The 20,343-nt window shown below is 51.4% G+C and overlaps 1 protein-coding gene across 1 annotated transcript in view; it reads right to left on the bottom strand.

The window, feature by feature from the left end:
• GRIK4 (glutamate ionotropic receptor kainate type subunit 4) overlaps nucleotides 1-20,343 on the bottom strand; it is a 418,916-nt gene that overhangs the window by 44,260 nt on the left and 354,313 nt on the right. The window contains exon 13 of the mRNA XM_012773499.2: nucleotides 3,478-3,591. Coding sequence (XP_012628953.2) covers nucleotides 3,478-3,591 — 114 coding nt within the window. The remainder of the gene's footprint in view (nucleotides 1-3,477; nucleotides 3,592-20,343) is intronic.

The raw sequence follows: 20,343 nt of genomic DNA, 5'->3' as shown, positions 1-20,343 counted from the left end.
AGTATTGAACTTTAATTTTGTTACCTTAACACTATTATGTTAGAGAGAGCTTCTCTATGCAATTTTAGATTTAGGCTCTCCTGGTGGACTCTACCAGTCTGTCTTTTTGCATAAGTGGTTCCTGCTAAGGCCTCTTTTGTTTCAGGTAGAGAAAAGTTCATCTCACACTTTTTCTCACCAGGTCTCCCCTGGGCTAGTCAATTTGGGATTGTTCTCTCCCTAGCTGACTTTTTGGTACTTTCTAAGCATAGTGCCTCCCACACAGAATGTACTCAATAAATATTTGTTGAATAAATGCATGAACTGTCAGTTCTGCTTAGTGTAAGCTGTTCATTCCAGCACTCATTTTTCACTCAGCGTGGCCCCCTGTTGTAATTCAGATCTGAGCATGAGCAGCTCTGTGCTGTGCTGGTGCTTCAGCTGCAGAGGCGGGACCCCTCACCAGACTGGGAAACCGCACCAGCCAGGGCTCTCCAGAGAAAACAGAACCAGCCAGAAACTGGCTCACATGACTGTGGGAGCTAGTAAGTCTGAAAGACCAGCAAGCTGCAAACGCAGGTGGGATTTCTATCCTATTGACCTAAGGCAGAATTCCTTCTTAGGAAGCCTCAGTTTTTGCCCTTATGTCCTTCAGTTGATTAGATGAGGTCCACCCACATGATGGAGGGTCATCTTCTCTACTTAAAGTCAATTCATTGCAGACATTATTCATATCTACAAAAAACCTTCATGCTAACACCTGCCTAGGAGTTGACCAGACATCTAGCCAAGTTGACACATACAACTTAACACCCCAGAAACTCATGCAGGTAAATTCACATAATCATAGGTTTTTGTGTAGTAGGAAACATTTGGTCAACAATCCAATTTAGGGTGGCCAAAGGGTTGGTGAACTGGGGTTTAGTTCTGGCCAGAGTTGATACTCAAGACCGTGGTGCCCAATGTGGTGTGGGTAGCCAGGCAGCAGATGTTTCCAGGTGGTGGAAACACTTGGGATCAGGTGCCTTTGGCCACATGGTTCCCAGTGGGCCATCAGGTCACCAGTAGGGCTCTAGTTCCCTCAGCGTGAATCAAGAGATCAAGGCCAGAGCCTAGTAGTGTGGTTGTCACAGGCTGTAGCAGGGTAGTTTGAAGAAAGGCTGGGTGTCTCTATTTTTTTCTGATGCCCCCTCAGGGCTCAGTGTTGGGGAGCTAGGAGTTCAAAAAATGGTGCTGCCTACAAGACTGCCTAGGGAGCACCTAGGGAGCACCAACAGCTCTAATGTGGAAGACCACCTAGGGAGCACCAACAGCTCTAATGTGGAAGACCACCTAGGGAGCACCAACAGCTCTAATGTGGAAGACCACCTAGGGAGCACCAACAGATCTAATGTGGAAGACCACCTAGGGAGCACCAACAGCTCTAATATGGAAGACCACCTAGGGAGTACCAACAGCTCTAATGTGGAAGACCACCTAGGGAGCACCAACAGATCTAATGTGGAAGATCACCGAGGGAGCACCAATGGATATAACGTGGAAGACCACCTAGGGAGCACCAACAGATCTAACATGGAAGACCACCTAGGGAGCACCAACAGATCTAACATGGAAGACCACCTAGGGAACACCAACAGCTCTAACGATGACGGGAACACTGTCCAGGGGTTCAGAGGCCCGGATTCCAGGGTTAGCCCTGTAGCTTCAAGCATGACTTTGGTTTCCTTATCTGTAAGTTGGGGATCAAAAATACTCTCTTTCTTCGAAGAACAGTCCTGAGGACCAAATGAGAAAGGCTGTACAAAAGTACCTGACAGGACAAGTTATGCAAAGATCGCGCACAGGAGGGGGGCAGGCTGGTGTCACGGAGAGAGCATGAGCTGGAATGACACCATTCCTGGGTTGAATCCTGCTCTTTCACTTATTAGCTGGTGGCCTTGCTTCAGTTTTTAAATTGATTGCAATTCATTTTCCTCATTTCTAAAATAAGAACAACACAACTGTATTAGTTTCCCAGGACTGCTATAACAAACTATTAAGACCACAACTGGTGGCTCAAAACAAGAGAAATATATCATCTCATAGTTATGGAGGCTGGAAGACCAAAGTCAAGGTATTGGCAGGGCCAGGCTCTCTCTGCAGGCTCTGGGGGTGGAACCCCTTCCTTGTCTCTTCTAGCTTCCGGTGGTTGCTGATAAACCTCGGGGTTCCTTGGCTTGTAGATTCATCACTCCAATCTCTGCCTTCAAATTCACATGGCCTCCTCCCCTATGTGTCTGTGCTCAAAACTGTCCCTCTTTTCATAAGGACAGTAGTCACCGGATGAGGGCCCACCCTAATCGAGTATGACCTCATCTTAACTTGATTACATCTGCGAAGACCCTATTTCCAAATGAGGTCACAATCACGGGTCCTGGGTTAGAATTTCAACATATATTTTGGGTGGGGGGGGAACAAGTTATTTCAACCAATAACACAATTCAACCCACATCGCAGGGTGGGAAGCCCAGGCTGGGGCTGCAGAGGTGGACAATACCCCTTTCTCTAGGGCTGGGATTTGGAGCCTGAGAAGGGGTCACTTCTTCAGCAGGTATGTTGGGTGACCTCTTGGTCCCTTCCCGGGTGAGCAGCCTTGTGGTACAGGTTATGTGCTGGAGTCCACCGTGACCGCTGAACTGTGGCCGCAGACAGTGACTAGCGTCCTGGGGACATCCATATGGTGCTATGCACTTAGAGCCAGTTGGGATGAAGGGAGGAGAGGAAGGCTCTTCTGATCCAGAAAGGTAAACTAGGTAAAGTTGGCTATTTGCTGGCAACGTAATGATTATCCACTTGACTGATGAAACCCAGCTAGGGTTGCTCTTTCTCTGCTCCTCCCACTAGCCAGTATACTTGGGGTCGCATCCACACCCTGATGCCTATTGGGGTGTTCTCACAAACTCATTTGACACCCACTCTGGCCTACCTAGCCAGAGAAGTCTTTTTGAGGGGGCGAGAGGATGCAGAAGGAGGGGCAGACCAGGTATAAATGTCACTAGATTATCCACTCTTCATTCACCGGTACAGATAATCGAGAGAGGAAGAAGTCTGCATTCCCTCCCCAATGCAATGCTCACAGTGAATATGGGAGGACTTGGGAGTGGAAACGTTCTTGAGAGTGCTGGGGTGACTCATCTGGGCTGCCCTGCCCTCAGAAAGAAGCAAAGTGACCAATGGGGCCCACCACAGACACTACGCACCAAGTGTTGAGTGAGCACTCTTGGCCATCACTATGCAGTGAGGCAGAAGCAATTTTTACTGGAAAGCCCACAGCATGACTTTTCTATCCCTCCCGTTTTCAAGTTCGTGCAGCTGATGGGAGAAAAAATAGCCCAGCACATTTGCATTTAAGTCTTGAAATCTAAATATTTCCGTGAGTCATTCATTATTACCATATAACTCAGTGTTTGCATGCAAATAACTTTAATGACATAAATGCTTATAAAATAAGTCTCTTACCATATGAACGCGGTAAAGAATGCTAATTCCCAGAGTCATGAATGGCTTAGAGAAATCAATCACCTTCTCACGTTCAGCTGTAATAGTGAGGCCTGCCACAGCCAGATCTGCTTTCTGCAAAGAACAGAGAGAGCCCGTCAGCGGGGTGGCCCTAGCATATGGGGCACAGGGGCCTGGGACCAGAGGCTGTCACTCCTGAGGAGATGTGACTCTGGCCTGGCTTCTAAGCTCAGGGAGTGACTCTAAGTATACACAGCACATCTCAGATCTGAATGATCACTCACAAAAGGACATGGATATTGAAGCTACAACTCATGTCCATTTGTGGCTAGATACCTTTAAATACATAAGTAATTTTTAAAACAGAGAGATCACTATCAGACTATGCAGAGACAGACTCAAAACATCCTAAGGGAGGGGCTCAGGGGGTGGGAAAACTGGTAGATAGGGTTTCTGGGTTCTCATTATTGAGTAGCGGTTATTCGACTTATTAATTTGCTTAGTCAACAAAACTCTGCTGAGTGCCCCGGGCGTGTAAGGCACTTTGGTAGGAGGAGTTCCATGAAAGGTAAAAATGCTGGAACCACAGAAACGAGAAACAATCTAATGCAAGTCCGTTCGTTTCACTGTGAGAAAGTGGAGGCCAAGACATTGAGCAAGTGGCCCAGTGTCACCAAGCTCGTCCTTGCCAGGGTTGGGGCTGGGATTCAGGCCTCCTGATCACTGGGCCCTACTCGTGCTACCGTCCAGGTTAAAACTCAGCCACCACTAGCAGAACTGTAAGAAAGGTCTCTGGTCCCTTTAAAGCAAAATAACCAGAATTTGCTCTGAAAAGGTTTCACTCCTTTCTCTTTGCCTCCAAATTGTACCTCAAGGGCCCATATTTGATGAGAGTCTGGTCTGAATAAAGGCCTTCTAGGAGAGGAGACACTATAGGCTTCCTCAGTATTCTTCTCTGTCAGGAGCTTCTTCCTTGTATCTAATTTAAACCTGTCCTGTTGAACAGGTTTAACAGGAAGCCCACTTCCTATTGGTCTGCTCTCCTACACACGGGGGGAGTGGGAAAAGCCCACGCTGGTGCTCGATTCTAGCCCATGCTCTGCCCTAACTAACTAACTGACCGACCTGACCTAGGCTAGTCACTGCACTTCTCTAGGTTTAACCTCATCCATAAACCAATGGTGTAGACTTAAGAGTGCTAGGGTCCCTTCCCAGCAATTCTCTGATGGTGGTTCTCAAAATACCATCTATGGAGCCCTCTGCATTAGAATCACTTGCTGGGCCAATTAAACTGCGAATTCCTGAGTCTCATCCCAGCCCCTCTGGATCAGAATCTCTGCTGGTTAGACCCAGGAATCTGCATTTGTAACAAGTTGCCCAGGTTATTCTAACTGATACTGCACTAATGTTGACATGTTTTGTAACCTAGGCACTGTGTCTCAGACTGGCCTCCAACGATTCACATTTCATCTTCTTTACCTGCGTTTTCTAATGCTGCCAGATCAGTTGATGCAAAAGATGAAATAAGAAATGAGGAAAAGTGAAGTGTCACCCAACAGCCTACGAACAGGCCAATCAGTTCGGAATGAGTACACACACGCACACACATGCACACTTGATTCTAAACCACTGCAAAGAAAGTAGGGAGACAGACATGCTGGCCCTCATTTTACACACAAGGGAATTACGATTTGTGTACAGGAAGGATAAATCCATTGGCAAAGTCAAGGTTCTTCGACACCTCAACCCCAGTCCTCCATTCCCAATGCAGGTTCTAGCCCATAAAGCAGTCACATGATCCAGCATAGGTTAACAAACCCGGGCCCTTATAAAGTGAGGCCATCCTTAAAAGAAGTGCAGAAGATGAAAGCAACTTTTAATAAAAAATAGAAAACGTGGATGAGTCTGTATTTCTCCAAGAGCGTGTTGATTATTGCTATCAAGTGAATCACCCTTTGGGTTAGAGTGAGGTTTGGTTAGAAGATTGTTAACACCTTCCTTTGGAGGACTCTTTAGGATCTCCTAGGCCTTTCAGAACCTCAGCCCTCTGGGACAGTAGCCCCTACTTGAAGTCAGTGTTTAAGTATAGGTGTAAAGCAACAGAAATCAACCAAATTTGTAGCCACACCCTGCCTGAAACCTGGGAGGAGAAAACAAGAGTTAAATGGGCTAGAATGAAGAAACTGAAGCAATGATTAGACAAAATAAAATTGATAAAATGAGTAAGAGGTAAACACAGCATTCAGCGCTTTCTCTAGTTGTTTTTTTTTAAAAAAATCCACATCAATGGATTTTTGTAACAAGTAAACAACTTGGTCCTCAAGTTTCTTTCCACCATATCCAGCCTGCCTTCCCAAAGCACACATTTTAAAATTTGGAAACCATTTACCAAGTTTGTAAAAGTTGGCCAACATGACATTATGCCCAAACGATTCCACATGGAGAGACATCTGGAGGTGGATAGAGACCCTCAGCCCAGGGCTCTGTCCCAGGCACGCGTTCAGTGACCACACGCCCAGGGGGAGCGTTTGCCCCAAGCTCAGACAGGGCGTTTCTGTCCATCCACACAGAGACACTTCCCCAGACTGGACCAAGGAGAAAAGCTGTTTCTTGCCCACATTGCTGAGACACTCATTTGTCTCTCTCTTCCCTTTGTCCCCAGGCAAGAGGAAGCTGGGGGCAGGGGAGGCGAGGGAGGAGGAGGCGGAAAAGGGCACTGACAAGCTGAAACAAACTGTGGAGGTTTTATGGTGGTTGTTTTTTACATTTAATTGACTCAGCATAGAAAACTAATTATCCAGCTTGACTTCAAAGCGCTGGGGTATCAGCCACAATCATGTGGGATCAGATTATTCCAAAGGATGGCGTTCATTTTATTTTACCTTAGTTAAAAAGATATTATGCTATAAAGCAGCCTTCAGATGAGCAGATAATGTGCCGTGAAGCCACACTAATAAGAAAGGGGGCCGGGACCGCAAACACGCAGGGACACGCTGGCCTGGGAGCCGAGGGGCGCGTGGACGCAAGGACGGCTCCTCCAAGCCCTTCTGCTCCTCCGGTCACTCTGGGGCAGGAGGGGGCGCGCTCTGCAGTGGAAAGGACCCCAGAGGACTTGACCTTTGAAGTGCACCCCTGCTGTCACAGCAACCAAAGTATACTGGGCTCTGCAGAGCCGGTACTGGGGCGAGTGGGAGCCGGATGGCCACTGGGCTCTATTCCTCGGCGAGGAAAGACAACTAAACATGGGCAAAGAGATCCTAAGAAGCCGAGAGGCCAAATGTCATCCCACGTGTTCTCTGTGCAAACTTGCCGGGAGGAACACACGCAGCGCCCGGACGCTTCCGTCGGCTTCTCAGAGATTTCCGAGAAGAGCTCAGAGAGGTGGAAGGCCGCGTCCGCTAAAGGGAAAGGCGCACTATGAAAGGGAATGGAAAACCTTTATCTCCCCTGAAAGGGAAACAGAAAAGAAGTTCAAGGATCCCAGTGTACCCCAGAGGCTTCCTTTGGCCCTCTTCTTGTTCTCTTCTGAGCTTCGCCCGGAAATCAAAGGAGAACATCCGGCCTGTCCGGGATGGTAACTGGGAGAGATGTGGAAGGCTGTCGCTGCAGGTGACAAGCAGCCCCATGGACAGCAGGCCGTGGAGCGGAAGGAGAAATGTGCAAAGGCTATTGCTGCAAACCAAACACAGGAAAGCCTGGTGCGGCCAACAGGGGAGTCGTCGAGGCTGATGAAAGCAAGAGCAAAGAGAGAGAGAGAGAGAGAGAGGTGGATCATTAGGAAGATGAAGAAGATGAAGAAGAGGAGGAGGATGAATAAGTTGGTTCCAGCAGGGTTCTTTTCTTGCCTATAAAGCATTTAATCCCCCCATACATAACTCACTCCTTTTAAAGAAAAAAAATTGAAATGTAAGGTTGTGTAAAATTTATTTATTTTTTTAAACTGTGCAGTGTCTTTTTTAGTATAGCAAAGACACACTCCTGGCTGTGTCTTTAGCTAGCCCTGGCCTGGTGGCATTTTCAATAGCCACTAACCTTGCCTGGTACAGAATAGGGGCTGTAAGTTGGCATGGCAACTTAAAGCAAGCTCTTGGTGCCCGGGACAGAGTAGTTATACACGGGGATGGTAGTTTTTTCATCTTCAGTTGTCTCTGAGGAGACTTAGATGAAATAACTGCTGTTCTATCAACTGAATACCACTCTGCAATTCCAAAAAAAAAAAAAATCTCAAAAAGTTACAGCTGTTTTGTTGACATTCTGAATGCTTGTAAGTAATTTTTTTTTTCTTTTTATTAAAAAGAAACCCAAGGCCTGTTGCAATGGCTCATGCCAGTAATCCTAGCACTCTGGGAGGCCCAGGCAGGTGGATCGTTTGAGCTTGGGAATTCGAGACCAGCCTTAGCAAGAGTGAGATCCCATCTCTACTAAAAATAGAAACAATTTAGCTGGACAACTAAAAATATATTAGAAAAAATTAGCCAGGCATGGTGGTGCATGCCTGTAGTCCCAGCTACTTGGGAGGTTGAGGCAGAAGGATTGCTTGAACCCAGGAGTTTGAGGTTGCTGTGAGGTAGGCTGATGCCACGGCACTCTGGCCCAGGCAACAGAGTGAGACTCTTTCTTTAAAAAGAAAAGAAAAGAAAAGAAAAGAAAAGAAAAGAAAAGAAAAGAAAAGAAAAGAAAAGAAAAGAAAAGAAAAGAAACCCAAAATCTGGCTGCTGTCACAGCCGGGCCACAAGCTCAGCATGACCTCAGACAAGTTATTCCACCCTCTGGAAGGGTTTCCTCAACTGTAAAATGAAAGGTTCAGCTAGAAGCTTCCTTAGCTCCTTCCTGGCTCTCAAACGCTTTCATCCGCCTGGCTGGAGGAGGTAGACCTTAGTTAAGTGGCCCCCACTTTGCTGGAGAAGACAGGACAGTCAGCAGTACCGAATGCTCTGAGGAGGAAAGTGTTTGCCAGACTAGTCAGCAAAGAGCAGCGGCTGGCAGGGACCCAAGGCAGGGACATTTTATTTTGGGGAGAGAAACCTGGAAAGGGTGGGAAGGCACAGCACCTTTGCGCCACCCAGGTTACAAAGCAGGTCTGGAACTGTAACCCGGGAGTGGAACCAGACAGGCTCAGGACCACAGAACCAGAGGGCGGGTCTGTCGGGACGAGGACAGGTGACTGGTGAGAGAAGTGGAGAGAGTCGCACACGCATCCCGGCCACGCCCTGGGGGACGTGCACACGCGTGGATGGGGGGCGACACAAATTCATTCCCTCCCAGAGAAGACCTCGCTCCTCTCCCTATTTTGATCAAGAGTGCTCTTTGGAGAGCTTTGTGTTCTGCCTCTGAGAGAGCCCCTCTTTTATCTCCTGGATGTTTGTGGAATTTACAAGGGGAGGCGGGGGGAGCCAGCCTGGAGGTGACTTCCAAATCCCCCTCTCCTTTGCCTCATGGAGATTAATAGGGGTCATGCAGCCGTGGCCACTGCTATCAAAGCCCTGGGAGGAAGATGCGTCTTCTCAGCAGGGCTCTGGGCTGCGTCTGCCTGGGCCTGCCTCTCCCAGCCTGCTTCCCTGACAACAGCACAACGTCCTGGGACATCTGAAGCCTGCAAGGCCTTCCCAGCTCCCTTGTTTCTGTTCTTAGATGGCTGCTGCCCCCTTTTGGGGAAGATTCTCTCCCTCCCACGCAGCAGTGCCCCAGCACCATGACGCTGACCTCCAGCTGCCTCAGCCCCACCCCCTGCCCTTGGGCAATCGGCAGGTGTCCTGACCACAGCAATGCTAACAAGAGGGTGTGGGTCAGAAGACCTGCCTCTGCCTCTTGCCCATCGAGTGTCCATGTGCAACTCACTTATCTTCTCTGGGACTCATTCTTCCCGGCTGTAAAATGGGGCAATACCTGCCGATCAGTGTTATGTGAGTGTCCTGAGAAGTGACGGGAATGGGAGAGCCTCATAGACCATGCAAAGTGGAGAGAGGCCACCCTGATAAGAAGCTGCTGTTAGGGCAGTGGACGGGGTGGCTGGGACTGAGCCTTCAGTGTGGCACAGACCTGTCTGGACTCTGCCACTTAACTGCTGTGTGGCCGTGGGCAAGTCATTTAACCTCCTCTAAACCTCCGTTGGCTCATCTATAAAGTGGGGATAATAAAAGTGCCCCCCTCTCCCAGAACTGCTGAGAAGGTGAATGAGACAATGTCTGTACGTGCTGAGCATGAAGTTCAAAGTGAACATCAATAAGTGTTTGCTGCTGGGATGATAACGGTGATGACGGATGAACCTGACAATGACAGTCATCTCAGCAAGGGCCTCTGGAGACAGATCTTAACCCATGATGAGCTGTGGGCATGCGTGGAGGTGGGCAGGCCCGTTCTACATGCGTGCAGCACTGGCTGCCCCCCGAGAGCCCCCTGGTGACCTTTCCCACGTGACCTGGAGCACACACGGCTGTGCTGACACAACATGCTTCACAAATGGTGTGACTGTCTCTGCAGACTCATGTGGGGACTCTCCCAGGCCTCGTGCTGGCCCATCCTTCGGAAAACTCTAGGAAACATCTAATGCCCAGCTTGGAAACCCAGCCACTCAGGCTGGGCCAAAACAGCCTCTTCCTGGTTATACAATTCTCCTCTGGGGAGAGCGGATTAAATGCCCGCCCCAAGCTCCCTTTGAATTCTCTCCTGGATCCACGATGCTACCTCTGATCAGCACCTGGATCTTTCTTCTCTGACCTCTTTACACCACCCTCTCCTGACCTTCCTGCCCCTGGGGAGGCCGCCTGCCACCCCACGCCAGCGGCTCTCCACTACTTTTCAAGCCAGGCCTGCACAGATCTTGTTTCACCTGCTGCTCGGTCTGCCTACTGGCTCACATTCTCTGCTGTCATTTGTTTAACTCTGTAATTGTGTTACTTAACTCCGGAAAACTCGGGGAGGCTACAGCTGGAATGAGAAAACACTACACAGAATAAGGTTGTGCTGAGCATTCCTGGAAACCTTCATTCCAAGGTAATTGTCCCTGGAGATCGCCTGTATATTGAAAAGGCTTATGGAATTCCAAGCAAGGCCGGGGCTGAGGCTGTGAAAATGAGGCCGGCATTGCGCGTAAGCACCCAGGCAGCAAACAGCTCCCAGCCCAGCAAGTCGGGCTTTCCTGGGGGTCACGCACGTCTGGCCCTGACTGAGGATCTGGGCTGAGGGTGGCAGGGCCTGTGGTGCTCACTGCGGGGACCCCGGGAAGCATCATGTCACGGGGCTGCCCTCGAAGGTGGGATCTCAGAGTAGGCGGGGGGCTGCCCGCAGGGCCCACGGCCCCTCCCAGGCTCTTCCTCCTCTTCGAAGCTCAGTGTCACCTCACTGCTCTCTACGGACTCTCTGCCCTGCGCCAGGCCTGGTCCCCGACAGCAAAGAGCTTACAGTCCAGCGGAGGAGGCAGACAGTCATGGGACCGTCAAAAACTATTTGTGAAACTCTACCCATGCTAAGTTTATAAGGGAGTCACATGATAGAGCCTGGGAGGCACATAGGGGCTTTCCCAAGATAAGACTGGGTTACCTGAACAGGACTTAGCTATGAGAAGGCCTGGGTGAGCATTCCCACTGAAGGGCCGGCATGAGTCAAGGCCCTGAGGCAGGAGGGAGCCTGGTGCATTCCCAGGACCGGGGGAAGGCCAGAGTGGCCGGAACCCACAGGGCCAGGGAGTGTGCTGTGAGGTGAGGTTGGAGAGGCAGGCAGGAAGCAGAAGCGCAACGCCTTGGGGAGCAATCAGAAGGCCTTGAAATATTTTAAACAGTGAGTGTCCTAAAGGATCAGACTTGTAATATTAACATGCCTAACACCTACATCCTTTCCTATGTGTCGGGCCCTGAACTAAGCCCTTTACCTGTATTACCTCATTCAGTACCCACAAAACCTCTACGAGGTAGGTGACTATCATTATTTCTATTTTACAGAGGAGGAAACTGAGGCACAGAGAGGTTAAGTAGCTAGCCCAAGGTTGCGCAGCAAGTAAGTGGCAGAGCCAGGATTCAAACTCGGGCAGTTTAGCTTCAGAGGCTGTATCCTGAACCTGCAGCGAATTCAATCAGCTCCAGTGAAGAAAAAGAGACTGGAGAGAGGAAAGAGAGGGCTCCCTTCACTTTTCTACTCACTTCCTTGCCATGTACGCCACCACGCCCAGGGCAATCTGGTCTCTACCCCACCACTCCCCCACGTCACTCCAGCCTAGGTCAGCGTGACCTCTGTGTTACGATGACCATGGTGTACTTTCAGTCCTCAGCCTGCCAAGCCTCCTAGCCGGTCATTCCCTCCAGCCCCTGCCTGGCCCTCCTGAATGAGGCCAAGGTCAAGGACTCAGATCGCCTTCCCTCCACCCTGCACCGCTCCGTCTTGTGACTGCATTGCCTGCATCCCTGGCACAAGCCAAACCGGGTCAAGTCCCAGCCCTGCCAGTTACTAGCTGTATGAGCCTGGGTAGGCTTTGTATCTTCCCCTAGCTCCCTTTTCTCATCTGTAAAATGGGCATAATAATTGCCAACTCAGGATTGCTATGAGTGTGAATGAGATAATACATGTAATGCACAAAGCTATTAATAAAGATTTTTATAGCGAAATTAATTTTTGTACCATGACGACTATATATATCTTCTCTCTTAAAAAAATAATCCTTGACTCCCACTGCTCTGGAGGTCAGCTGGGAGTCGGCCTTCATGGTCTGCCCACTCCTTCGAGTTCATCCCGATCTCATCACCCCTCTCCCCCTCCTGGACCTCCCCCAACCCCAGCCAGGCTGACTCAGCCGACTCTCAGACACACCTTGTGCTTTTATGCAGTTATATTGACTCCACATGAAAAGTCCAGACATCAACTCCAGCTGCTCTTCAAGGCCCATTCAGAGTTGATTTTCCCCATAAAACCTTCTCTGATCATCTTCCCAGGAATAAGCCCTCCCTGCTCCCAGTTGCCATAGGAGATGGCCTGCTCCACCCTCATGTCCTACGCTACAGATTGCCATGGGTTGGAACAGCGGCCCCGGCTCACACTCCAACTCTGCCACGTATGAGTTTGTGACCCTAACTTCTCGGTGCCGCAGTTTTTTCATCAATGAAGTAGGGATAATAATAGTTCCCACCCTCATGGAGCCTGTACGAGAATTAAATGAGCAACCCATGCACAGCTTAGGCCTGATGCAGACAGCTCTCTACAAATGTCAGCTCTTACTATTGCTGCTGTTGACATTCGTGTGCACATCCCGTCTCCCCGTTAGAGTATACGCTTCTTGAAGCAGGGATCAAGCCCCGTTTTTCAAAGAAGCTGAGGCCCAATTTGCTCAAGTACAAGCGGGCTCCAGGACATGAAGAAAGCTCACAGGCACAGATGCTCAGGCCTGTGCCCCTTGTTCTCTTGCAGCTGCACTACTCGTAGTAGTAGTGGGCATACAATAGGAGCCTAATAAACCAGTGCAGCCAACAGTGCAGGGAAGGACAGGAGCCCCCTAAGCATGTTCTGCCCTCCAGCCCTCTCTTGCTGGCAGAGGCCTGTATGCAGGAGGGATTTTTCCAGGAAGCTGGAATACCAGAACCGGACTCAGGTCATGCTCCGGGTGGTCAGACTCCAGTCCACAGCCTGAGGAGGACTTGAAGCCCCAGATCCCCACTAGAGGGCTCCCTTCTCCCCTTGCCCATCCCGGACTCTGTCCCACCGGGGACAGTGTCACACGGGGAGCCCAGGCAGAAGAGGAAGGGCCACACACTCCTGCTTGAGGTGGCTGTCAGCAGAAGGGTGTTAATTACACCCAGGGAAGGAACAGAGGTGACAAGTGCAGCCCGAGCCAGAAGCCAGGACTGGCTCCGTGGAGCTGCTTCCGAATTCTCCCCAGCTCCCAGGCCTTGCATGCCGCGCGGCTGAGCAGAATAGCATGTGCATCTCAGCCCATTTCAAATCAGATTATCTGCGCACTTCCTGTCTTTTGGTCGATGTACCTACTGGGCATCTTCCTCCCTCCCACTCCCACCCCCGCCTCCTGAGATGCCCCGGGAACTTGCTGTGACTCACTGGGGTCACCGAGCTGCGGGGCAACGGATCAGAAGGAAGCTCACGCCCACTCCCGGCTCCTGTGGGCTTCGGCAGCACGCATCCTTTAGACTTCGTAATAACACGCCTTGGGGACGTGCACATCTGCTCTCCTGCCACGGGAGCCGGGCTGTCTGCCCGCCCCGCCTGCCGTGGGCTGGCCGAGGACAGACTCTTGGGGATCACGTGGTACCTGCAACATGTTCGGTGTCCTTGCCCGCTGGGGAGACTGCATGCCAACCCCACCACTTCTCCTCTCTTTCAGAGCCAGGAATAGCAAGTCGCACCCAGCTGGTCACTGTGCCAACACACGTAAGTACGCACACACTGCAACCCAGCCTGTACCCTCTAACGCCCCAAAGAAGGCCTGCGCCTGTTCAGAGCGAGGCCCCCATCGGAGTCTCTGCAAACCGCCGCGAGCCTGCGTCTGCAGAGTTTATCCTCGCTCACAGAGCCGAGCCTGTCCGCGGTGATGCTGGATAGGCCAGAGGCCCAAAGGAGCATTAGCATTCCTGGGGAAGTGGCAATGTCATTTGTAGGTCCAAGTGCTCCCTGGTGCTACTTCTCGAGGTTACAGTCTACTCTCAGGGTTGGATGAATTTCTTCAGAGTTAAATTAAAATCCCCATGAAATATTTAGTTGGCTCAGCGCAGGGCTGTGCTATTGGCCTATGAGGGCAGATTTCAGGAAAGAGCCAGAGTTAAGGGAAGGCGGGGTTGGCAGTTCCTACGTGGGTGAAGCTGTGTGGCACAGAGGCCCGGGAAGCGTCAGGAGGCCGAGTGGATACTGTTTACCTTCGACCTCTCCCCGTGGCTCCCATTCGCTGGCCCACAGACCCTCTTGCTCTCTGGGGTGAGGCAGATGCATGTTTGAATCCCCATTTTGCAGCCAAGCAAGTTACTCACAATCTGAGCTCCGGTTTCCCTGTCTCTAAAATGAGCCAAATAATGCCCGCTTCTCCTGACTGCTGGGTTGAATCCGAGGCCCCAGAAGTCACCCACGTGACTCCTGCCTGTTCCCGCTGCAGCCAGAAAGGTCTTTGGAAAAGCCAAAGCAGATCATGCCATCCTTCTCTGCGTCACCTTCCTCACCTTTCTATGCCATGGGCCCCGTTAGCAGTCTGGTGATGTCTGTTAGCCTCTTATTTTAAAATATTTTTAAACAGTTACACAGAAATACAGTTATCAAAATATTTTTACAGTTTTGTGACTTAGTGGCATGTATGCTGCTTGACATAATAAGAGCTGGAGGTGGGTCTAAGAGTAACACTTTAATAACACCATCGGTGACAAAGTCACAGGGGTGGTTAAATGCCACTAAGCTTTGTTGCCCACGTTCGTAATTGAAGAAACATTACATTCCCATTTGAATTAAAAAAAAAGAGATTACGTTTCTGGACGCTCAATGCTGTCCTCAGACCCCTGGCTGTGCGGGGACCTCAGGGAAGAGCCCCCAGAGACTTCCCAGTTTAAGGACAATGGAATCCCAACTCCTTGCCATGGCCCCCAGGGGCCCTGCAGCGGCTCACCACACTCTGGCTAGCCCGTGGACCTCTGTCTTGGTTCTCAAACATGACAGGGTCACTTGCACCTTGGGATCTTCACGTTCCCTCTTTCCCCTCCACCAATGCTCTGGCCCGGCCCTGGCCTGGCCTGGCGACTGGCTTCCCAGTGTTCGGAACGCAGCCCAGAGGCTGTGCCATCATAGCCACCGTCCCTGCGTGCCCCTCTAGTGGAGCCCTCCCGACACTCCCTGGCTCATCCCCCTGCTTTGTTCTCGTCACAGAAAGAATCATGAGCTAAAATTGTCGTGTTTATCATGCATTGATCTACCTGTTGACTGTCTAGAATGCAGCCTCTGGGAGGCAGGGACTTCCCGTCTGCCTCATCCAGGTATCTCCAGAGTCTAGAACTATGCCTGGGACATGGCAGGCACTAAATAAATACTTGCTGAATGAAGAACACAATCAAATGAATAGATAAACCCAAGAAAGAGGAGCTCAAATTAATGTCATTCTCTTACCTGGCTCTCAACTGGGGGGAACAATTTTGGAGGAGAGTGTTTTGACTAAGAGCACACACTCTAGGGGCCAGCTCAGCCACTTACTAGCCATGTATTCTCAGCTAAGTTACTTAACCTCTCCGTACCTCAGTTTCCTCATCTGGAAAATGGGGACAGTAATAATACATACTTCATAGGTATGTTTGTGATGGTTAAATGAAGGAATATATGAAAATCACTTAGAACAGTGCCTGGAAACATAGGAAAAGCTCCAGAAGGGTCAGCTTATTATTATTTTGTTGTACCTTAAAGGATTAACTTCAATTTTATTGTTTTAAAAAAAATATTGTTTCAGAAAATTCAATGTAGGTTTTGAAGAGAGTACAAAGTCCCATGACTGGAAAACCAACATGCATCACATACGTCGGGCAGTATGCATGTACATAGCTGGGATGCGGAAGGGAACTAGAACTGAGCTCGGGTCTAGGCAGGTGATGAGGTCCCCAGTGAAGCCCTGAGAGGCTTGACTTTGACTTTTGCTTCCTCGAATCACATTGCCGTTGCCATCACACCTGATTTTCTGAATACTGACCAATAAGTTACACACCAAATGAAGAAAAGAAATAGAATCCTATCTGAGTTTTCAGGAGGACATGCTCGTTTCTAATCCAAATGCCCCTTTTATTGATAAAACTCTGGCCCACAGGGCAATGCAGTCACCAACAGCCCATGGGATAAGAGGAACTGAATGTCCACCAGGGCGTCCACCGTCTCCTGCCAATCTCCCATCCCTGCTGCTGCCAAAACAGCTGGGTAAGGTCTGGGACGGGGCACGGGGCACCGACATTGAGCGAAGCTAACCGACCCACGTGGGGATCAAAGTGGCAGCCGCGGCCTCGTGACCCGGGGCTGGCGCTGGCCTAGCCGGCCCCACTCCTGCGACGGGGCTGTGGGCTCTAGGCCTGTCCGGGGCCTGTGCACAGCTCACTCAGGCAAGCTCGGGCAGGCGGCTCCTGCGGCTGGAGGAATCTGACAGTCCTGCCAGCCCAGGGTGCTGCTGTCTTCCTTTCATTTTCCTCCCTGCTTGTCAGCCCTGTAATTAGGAATGGTGTGATTCACAGGCCTGCTATTAGGACTGTATTTGTCGGGTGAAATAAAGTACCACCAACTGCTGGGAGCACTGCTGACAGCCACGGACAGCTCTCAGCGGCCTCCCCTCTGCTCCTACTCCAGCTGCCGCCCCTGCCCCTTACGGCTGCTGCTGGACAGAAGGGGGCCCCGGCCCAGCCCCCAAGGCCTGGCCCTGAGCCGCCCCACGGCCCCAGGAGGGCCGGCAGAGATCTGGCCGATCCGGTCCGGGACGCGGACAGCAGCCAGCCTCTTCCTCGCATCCCGTCAGCACGTGCACAGGCGGAAACCGCTGCGAAGGGCAGCAGGGCGTTCTCTCGGGATCCCCGCCATGCTCTGAGCAAGAGGCGTGGAGACATAGTCGGAAACCTTTGGCCACCCTTCCTGGGTGATGGAGTGTATTTTCGGTCCCTTTCAGGGAAGTGTTCTTCCTTGTTGACATGGCTCATATGTCTATCCATAATAACACCCCCAAAGTTATTTGTCGCAGATTGCATCTGAGCGCCACAGCAACCGCTACGGTCAGCCGCGGCCTGTTTACAGACCAGGAAAATGAGGCTCAGCGCAGTTCCGTGGTGTTCAATTCAGAAGGATAGTTACCTTCGGGGAGGAGAGAGTGAAACGGGAGGAGAGGGGCTGGGTGGGGGCAAGGGGGTCTTCAGGGTGAGGGTAACTGTGTATTTCTTGACCTGGATGGTGCTTACACAGGGATGTCCTCTTTGTGACAATTCATCAAGCTGACACTTATGATTTGTACACTTTTCTATATGTCTAGATCAATAAAAAAAGTTTTCCAAGTGATTTGCCTGAGCAGAAGGGAGAGTGGCCACTGTTAAGCCTGCCACGAAGCACCCCGCTGACTCTAGGGGCGGGGAAGGGACAGGGGCTGCAGGGGCTGCGCCGACCGACCATGCCATGCATGTCTGGTGGCCTCACGCTCCAGGGGAGGCAGCTCAGGCACGCGGCCTCCTGTGCATCTCTGCTGACACATCTGGGCGGCTTCTAATTCAAGAAGGGGTAGAAGGAACATCTGGATGTTCTCACTGGATTTTCCTTTACATTTGCACGGGGAGGAGTCCGGATCCCTCCTCTGGTCCGAACAGCTGAACAGACTGTGAAACCCCCCGGCAGCCACCTCTGCCTGCTGAGAACAGCAAGCGAAGCCAGGGGGCAGCCGCGCGCCTGCTGGGAGCTGTAATCACCCTCTGGGACTCGCCAGCCCCCACCCTAGAGCGGCCCTAAAACCCCCAGGGCGGGGGACCAGTCTGTTCCAGATTCGACAGCAATGTTGTCACGTGCTCTGTACGAACTACCCAGCAGTATCTGCCCGTAGGCCAGAGAGCCTTCGGAGGGCCCTGGGTTTAAGTCTGCCTCTGGCTGGCTGTGTGACCTTGGGCAAGTTACTTAGCCTCTCTGAATTTGTTTTCTCACGAGTAAAGTATGAATGGTACCCGTTTGCACTTCATGGGTCTGTTGTGAGGATTAAATGGGCTGATATACAGGGCCTAGCACAGCGTCAGTGCTCAATACATGCTCACAGCTATTGTTATTGTTATGCTGCTCCTGACCCCCAGCATCCTGCCTCTATTTCCTGGAGTGCTAGAGACCGAGCCTCTGCTGCACCGTTCTGCCTGGGGGGGTTTCTAAGGCTGAGCCCTCCCACTTGATTTGCTCCTACTGATTCCCCTTCGCTGCCCGCCAGACTGACACCCGCCTGCACACAAGCTGGACGTGCTGACCATGCCGACACTCTGTTCTTATCTCCCAGCTGTGTCCCACCGTTTGCCCCTCCTGGCAGCCAGCCAGGCCTCTGGTCCGCTGCTCTGTTGCCACCTGGGACCTGGCAGGTCTGCTCAGGGTGTCTCCAGACGTGGATGGGGCTGTGTGTGGCTCCGGCCTTTCTGAGCAGTCCAAGTTCACTGACCAGACCACATGCTGCCCTTTCAAAGGGTCTGGGCCTTTGTTTTGTTACCTAAATGGCAAATGTCAGTGCAACTGGGACGGGAGTTTGTCGTCAAGCAAGGAAGCCTATCTGAGGGCTGCAGAAGGCAAGGAATGATCCCACGGGTTCCGGAAAGGGTGGAATGGAACAGGCTCTTGGACGGCTGCCTCTCTAGCTGCCAACACCATCGCTGGCACGACTGAGCCAGCCCGGCTCTCGAGCTGACAAATGGTAGGTGTCAGTGGCTCCTGACAAGCCATGGGATGGCAAGAAAGATCGTGTGTGGATAAGCCCCGGAGCACACAGCGATTCTGGCCGGGAACTGTGAACCAGCAAGGCTAAGCCAGGCAACCAGCACACTGAACTCCACGAGGCCTCCTGGTGAGCGATGGCCAGGGGACAGAGGGAAGTGCCACATTTGGAATTTTTAAAGCTGGCTTGTTTACTCACAGGAAGGCAGAGAATGAGCAGGACCTGCCTGCAGGGAAAGGGCGGGGAGCCAAAGCAGCAGGATGGGAGGACTGGGACAACTGAGGCCCCACTAGGGAGGCGAGGTGGTGGGTGCTTGGGGACGGCTCTACACAGCAGTTAGGAGAAAACGCTGTGGCTCAATCCAGGTTTGAATCCTAATTTTGCCACTTCCCAGCCACATGACCTTGGACAAGTTCATTAGCCTCAGAGCCTCAGTTTTATGATCTCTAAAATGGGAGCAATAATACTTTTCACTCTATGAGGTTGTTTAAAGATGAAATGAGATAATATTTGTAAAGCAATTATTGGTACTGTATCTGGCACATAGAAATGTGCCCATTACTCTCCTTGGAGGAATTTCCAGCCAAGGGACAAGCAGAAGGCCACACTGGGAGCCCCAGGGTTGAGCACAGTGCATGGGAGTCTTCGGTACAGTGACGTTCAAGTCCAGACGGGTGGCGTGGGAGCCGCTCCATGATGTGCAGCCTGCTGTCGCCTCTCCTCACCGACACACAAACTCAGGGAAACAAAGCCAGCAAGCCTTATGGAGAAGATTTATGCTAAAGGCAGCTGGGCCATAATGCGTGCGTGGTAGGGGCTGAGCAGATGCTCAGTTAGGCCAACTAAAGCTTAAAGAGAAAAGAGAGGAGCCGTTGTGACTTGGGGAACAACACAGGAGACTGGGGGGCAATCTTAGAGTCAGGCAACTCACCCTGGACCTTCCCAGCCCGTGGGGAGAGGAAAGAGGGCGGAGGAGCTTACGTTCTTCTTTCCCAGGATAATAACAGTGTGGGAAGTGGGGGGGGGTTGAGCACGAAGTGGGGTGAGCTGGAGGCCCGGCTGGGGGAGCTGGGGCGGCAGAGGCCGGAGGGGGAGGTAGCGATTACAGGAAGGGCGCGCAGGCCCATCACGGCAGCCACAGAGAAACAACCGTCTCCTGCAGCTCCGACCTGCTGAACGCACCAGCACACCTGGGCTGCTGCTGTGCTCTCCCTGTTACTAGTCAAGGAGATCTTCCGAAAACCTACAGCTTGTTCTCAGCACTGGCTGTTCTTTCCAGCCTCTGAGTTCCTGGGGGCCGGGGGCAGTAATGGTTAGTTCTCTTGCACACGCCTTCACAGCATCCTTCCATCCATCCCATAATGACTCAGTGCTGCTGTATAGCGGGGCCGTTGCAGATGCCACCAGTATAGGGATGAAGAAGACAGATGTAGTTCCTGATGGCAGCAACTGACGTTTCAGTGAAGGGAGACAGACCATACACAAAC

This window comes from Microcebus murinus, chromosome 4, assembly GCF_040939455.1.
Source record: "Microcebus murinus isolate Inina chromosome 4, M.murinus_Inina_mat1.0, whole genome shotgun sequence".
Taxonomy (NCBI): domain Eukaryota; kingdom Metazoa; phylum Chordata; class Mammalia; order Primates; family Cheirogaleidae; genus Microcebus; species Microcebus murinus.
The sequence above is the reverse complement of the archived record's forward strand: the minus strand, read 5'-3'. Positions and strand labels throughout refer to the sequence as shown.